Source organism: Limulus polyphemus, unplaced genomic scaffold (genome assembly GCF_000517525.1).
Source record: "Limulus polyphemus unplaced genomic scaffold, Limulus_polyphemus-2.1.2 Scaffold495, whole genome shotgun sequence".
Classification (NCBI taxonomy): Eukaryota; Metazoa; Arthropoda; class Merostomata; order Xiphosura; family Limulidae; genus Limulus; species Limulus polyphemus.
Genome location: NW_013666105.1, coordinates 321,787 through 327,411, shown reverse-complemented (window position 1 = coordinate 327,411; position 5,625 = coordinate 321,787). Strand labels below are relative to the sequence as shown.

The following is a 5,625-nucleotide window of genomic DNA, read 5'->3' as shown; positions in this document are numbered from 1 at the left end:
TAGCGCAGATAGCCCTCGTGTAGCTGTGCACAAAATTAAAAACAAACAAACAATTATTTCATATTTTCTCTTAATATATTATTTTTCTGCAGTTTTAACTAAGAAGGACTTTCGGAAGATATACTAAATATTGTATTTGTCTACATAGTTGTGGGTTAAATACAAATACAAGTAACAAATTTAATTCCATAGTGTTCAGTAATCCAGAATAAATTTAAAAAAATAAAAATTACCCAAAATAATAGTTGTTTTTTCATAATAACTGATATTTTTGTCACAGCTCATCCAGAACCATCATGTCTGTAAAGAAATTCTTCAAAGCATTGATTCGACGTAAACAACTGGACTTCGGGGCTTTGACAGACACTAATCTAAATCGTTGCCTGTCTACTTTAGATTTAACAGCCTTAGGTAAAATGTACTTATTATTAAATTTATTATTATTATTAAACTTAATTATCAATACCTTCTGATCAAAACAAGCCACCTCGTTGTTATCGATATATTCAGCCGTACTTTCAAGTTTAATATCTTACACCTAAACTCTATAATAGGCATAATAAACTTGTAATACCAAGTAAAAAATATATTTGAACTATATTGAAAGTCTGATACAGAAAAATTAACTGCAAGTTTTCACTAACAGACCCAGAAAATGATTAAGAATGTAGAGGTAATTGTTAATTTTTGGATAGAAGCACAAAAACTGGCTCATTTGTAGTGCTTGACCTTCTGACCATTTCTGAATGTGGAACTAACTGGAAAAATCTAAGATGGCCACCCAGTCTTATGTATATGGAGAATAGAAATGTTAAACGTGTTATAAAACAGGATTTTTACATAATGTTCATCTTTATTTCTTACAATAATGTTAGCTACATAAATAAGAAAACTTATTTTATATATATATTTACTTTTTCAGCAGTGTTTAAGTAATTTGTACTCTTAATGTATTGCAAATACGTCGCACGCATTTCAACGGATGTAATCAAAAGACGGATGTAAATACGCTTTAGTAGACATTTTGTACAACAACATATTAAAGTTTATCAAAGGCTTTAAACAAGGCTAACGTTAGATAGTAGAATAACATTATACGTTTATTTATTGGTTTTCGAATGAAACCTAAAACATCTTCCAGAACTATATAGATGAATATGGAACAGTTAGGAGAGGGATATGGCTCTGTCACCAATAATGTCTAGCTTGGAAAACAGCTCTCTTGGTGCGTTCTAAGAGAACTGTAGATGTCAGTGAGATGTTGTTGATCGATCTCCAACTTTGTGTAAGAAGTCCTCTCCAGGCATCATTTATATTGGCAGAAGAGCGGGATCGATCATACATTAACACTACAAAATGTTCTACACTGTCATCAAATTTGCTTCACTTTTCTCCGATGGAGCTTGAGTCAGGTCTTTGAAGATTGCTGGAATCTCTTCGAGTTCTTTCTAGGAATCCTGGACGGTCCTCTTACCTTTCCATTGAAAAATATTCCAGTCACATCCAGAGGAGATTCAAACTTACTTGGACAAAACCACGTACAACTATGTGCCGGAAAGTCGTCCCTGTTCCAAACTTTATCTACAGCTGATTGAGACTTACCTTGGAGTACATTACAATGAACAGTATAGTGATGTCATTGTTAAAAGTTCTAATAATCATTGTTTGACTCTTTCCTTGTCATAATCCGACATATAAAGTAAGAACATTATATCTGCTTTTTCATGTTTACATGAGGACATTTAATTAGTGTATCCAAGTGCATTACCTAATACTTATTTTCTGTGAATAGATACTAACTCCTTCCCTTCAATTTGAATAGTAGTATCTCTTTAATAAGGTGACTATAAAGCTCAATTTTTTCTCATCCACAGTCTTACTGTTTTAATATTATTCTGAGAGGTTTTTTATTTGATTTTGAAAAATTCATAATAAAAGCGCCATCTTTAAACTTTACAGGTATTGGAAGCACTCTTGGTTTGGGAATATATGTACTGGCTGGACAGGTAGCCAGCACCAAGGCTGGTCCGGCTGTAACTCTATCATTTTTTATTGCCGCTGTGGCGTCAGTTTTTGCAGGTTAATATATAATTTTTTTGTGTATTGGAGTTTGTTATATTGATAAAAAAAGTATTAAAGAGAATATTAGATATTTAAACTATAACAAATAACCAATGGTAAATATCTCAGACTATGATTTACCTAAATAGTAAGACAAAAATATATTGTAGCTGTTATATGGTGTAGTACATTAACTCGTTGAGAAATAAGCAGACATGGATTTTGTGGCGTCTTTTATATAAGTTTAATTGATATACCAGACCATTCATTTTTAATAAAATATCTCTCGGCTATCTCATGTATTGGTCAACTTTAAGATGTTGAATTAATTGTAATTTTGAAACTAAAATATGAACATTTTTGTTGTTTTATAAATGCTTTGATATTTCGCGTCGTTTAAGTAGGTCATTTTTTAGTGTCAATAAAATATAAGTTTGAACGTTTATATTGTTTCTGGTAATTTAGTCAGTCATCTGGTTTGTCATGAATTAATATCTGTAACAATTTTTAAAACATTGAAAAATATTATATATATATATAAGGTAAATCTTAAATATTACTTTCAATAAACAACTGTTAAAGTAATTCTGATGATAACTTGAAAATGTAAATGTGTCAACCTATTCCCCAGGATTGTCCTATGCTGAGTTTGGAGCCAGAGTTCCTAAGACTGGTTCAGCATACGTATACAGCTATGTCACAGTGGGAGAATTTATGGCATTCGTGATTGGTTGGAACTTAATTCTAGAGTATGTAATAGGTACGGTACACTTGCTCTTTTGTTGGTAAAATCTATAAAAAAAAATTCGAGTTGACCTAACGTATATTAGGCAGGGTTGCCAGATACCGCTCCCCCTACTTCTGAAAAAGAAAAATAGAAAATCCGCCATCTGCAACAGATTCGTCCATAAGTTTGCTCATGAAATGAATCCATAAGGACATAAATAAATGTTTATTTTACTGTCCCTTGCAGTGATATACAACTTATATATATATATATATAATGATTTACTAGGTCAATGCAGGTAGAATAAATGTGCAGTTCTTACCTACTACAAGTTGCAAGAAAGATCCTACAGCACATCTAATATATATATATATATATATACGTTTTTCACAGTACGATGATGATAAAAGGAGAAAGATGGGAACTACGTGAGGTGAAGTATAATTGGTAGTAGCATCTACCAATCACTGTCCTTGAGAAGGAATGGTGGGTTAATTGTAGTGTTTCTAAACAGAATAATATTACAGAGGCAGAATTTGGAAAGTCATTATGAGAAGTTATTTAGACTGAGAGAAAAAATACCCCGTATGTATTACTACTTTCCCACCACTTAATATTTCTCCACAGATAGGAGATTTCCTCCATAATCTGGCAACCATGATATTAGGTGTAGTTAACTTACATGTTTATCGTGTTATGATATTGAGGTTTGTTGCATTATGTCTATTTTTAAAGTGAAATTTTAAAAAAATCTGAGATTTTAAAATATATGATAAAAACCATTCTGTCAAAAAGAAAGACAAAAGTTAACAAGACTAAACTTGTTTCGTATACTTAACAGAATAATGAGAAGAAGAAAAGTAAATATGTTGATAAATGTAAAACTAATTGCTTCTACGTGTGCTCCTTAATTATCATTATAAATTACAATATTTTAATCACAGGCACAGCATCAGTGGCTCGTGGTTACAGTGGTTACATCGATTCTTTAACCAACGGAACCATCGAACGAACACTAATAGAGCTGCTCCCTATAAACAATACAGGAATCTCTGCTTATCCAGATTTTCTAGCTCTAGGAATTACACTGTTGTTAACAGGTAGGAATCAACTAGGAATTACACTGTTGTTAACAGGTAGGAATCAACTAGGAATTACACTGTTGTTAACAGGTAGGAATCAGCGTTTCCACTCTTTTGTCACTTTTCCATTGGCAAAGGAATGTCGGAGTCAATTTCTATCGAGGAGTTTTCTGACTCATGCAAGTTATCAATAACAATTATCTACGTTAGTCAGGTCTGAAGAGAGAGAGAAAATGACGGCAATGCGTTTATTACTGAAAATGTCTCAGATATTTTTAGGTCACGAAACATCGGGGTTGATTGAACTGTTGCAAAATCTTTACACCTCATTTCTTGCTTGATGATAAGTGACATGCTATAAACATAACTTTTATCGGTTTTTTTTTATGAAGATGGGAGGTTTCTTGTTTTTATTTTTATTGCAACCTGCCTGTTATTAAGTGAACCTTCTTAACATAGACAGTTAGAGAAGATAATGATTTTACTTGGTAACTTAATTTATTGCAAAACTAAAAGAAAATACACTTTATGCACTTTCTTGCCCAAGTAAAGTTGACCAAAAAAAAAGGGAAGAAAATCAGGGATAAACGTTTCGACCGCATGGCAGGTCATAATACATGAATACTAACTTCTAATCATAGGAAGCTATTTGCTTAGAGCGAAACTAAATATCAACCTGGTACTAAGTATAGCTAATTAAAAATACTTGTCTTATATTCTGATTTATAAATATTAGAATGCATTAGATGCCCTCGCTGTATATATCTCGAACAGGGAGGTTTACAAAGGAATGTTTACTTTTCCTATTATCAGATTTGAGTTTTCCTGGTATTTCAGTTTAAAATTAGAAAATATATTCCACAATTTTCCGTTATAAACTACCATTGGAATCAAATGTGATCCCATTATAATTATGTTTTATACAAACTCTTTGACGTTATTTTGTTTTATATATATATATATATATCACATGATACGATTATACAAAAAAAAGAGAAAGGTAATATACCAGATCTAAAACTAAATAAAATCATCAAAAGGACAATGTAAATGAAAGTACAGGTAACATAAGTAAATTTATATTGTATTTAATTGTAATAATATAAAAGAAGACGTAGTAGTTAGAAGGACGAAATGAAATTATATTTTCAGTTAAATGAAAAACCAGTTGATGACCTGTTGTTGTGTTTAGTAATATTTTGGATGTTATTGCTCTAAATTGTTTGTCATGTGGATGCAAAAAAAACTGTCCAATGACATTTTCAGAAGCAAAAAAGTTGCTGTTTTTACTATAATTGGGCCCACCTACGTTATACCGAACTTCCAGAGAACAGGTTTTGACCAATAAACACTGTTCTAGCATATAAGGAACGTTCTGAATCTATAACATCTGTAATGATTGCAGATGAAGACAATTATACTTTTTGCTTAAAATAACATAATACATTTCATATTGATTGAATATGTTTTCAAATTTTTCATCCAGTGTATGCAATAAATCAAAATTTTAATATAATCTTCGTTTCTTTTTCTTTATTTTTTGTCCTAAATAAACATTTACTTTTATAGTGATTGAATAATTTTTCTAATTAACCACAAATATATGTAATATTTGCAACTAACATCACTGAACAGTTATTTAGTGTCATTTTTTAATCTTATTTGTTTGTTTGTGTTTTAATTTTGTGTTAAGCTACACGAGGGATATCTCCGCTAGCCGTCCCTAATTTAGCAGTGTAAGACTAGAGGGAAGGC

At 31.2% G+C, this 5,625-nt stretch overlaps 1 protein-coding gene across 5 annotated transcripts in view; it reads left to right on the top strand.

Moving 5' to 3' along the window:
- The window catches only part of LOC106458630 (cationic amino acid transporter 2-like), a 52,614-nt gene that overhangs the window by 28,007 nt on the left and 18,982 nt on the right, over positions 1-5,625 (top strand). For all 5 annotated transcript variants that reach the window (XM_022384902.1, XM_022384901.1, XM_013918154.2 and 2 more), the window contains 4 exons: positions 281-411; positions 1,960-2,079; positions 2,693-2,821; positions 3,733-3,888. In XM_022384902.1, coding sequence (XP_022240610.1) covers positions 297-411; positions 1,960-2,079; positions 2,693-2,821; positions 3,733-3,888 — 520 coding nt within the window. In that variant the 5' untranslated portion in view covers positions 281-296. The remainder of the gene's footprint in view (positions 1-280; positions 412-1,959; positions 2,080-2,692; positions 2,822-3,732; positions 3,889-5,625) is intronic.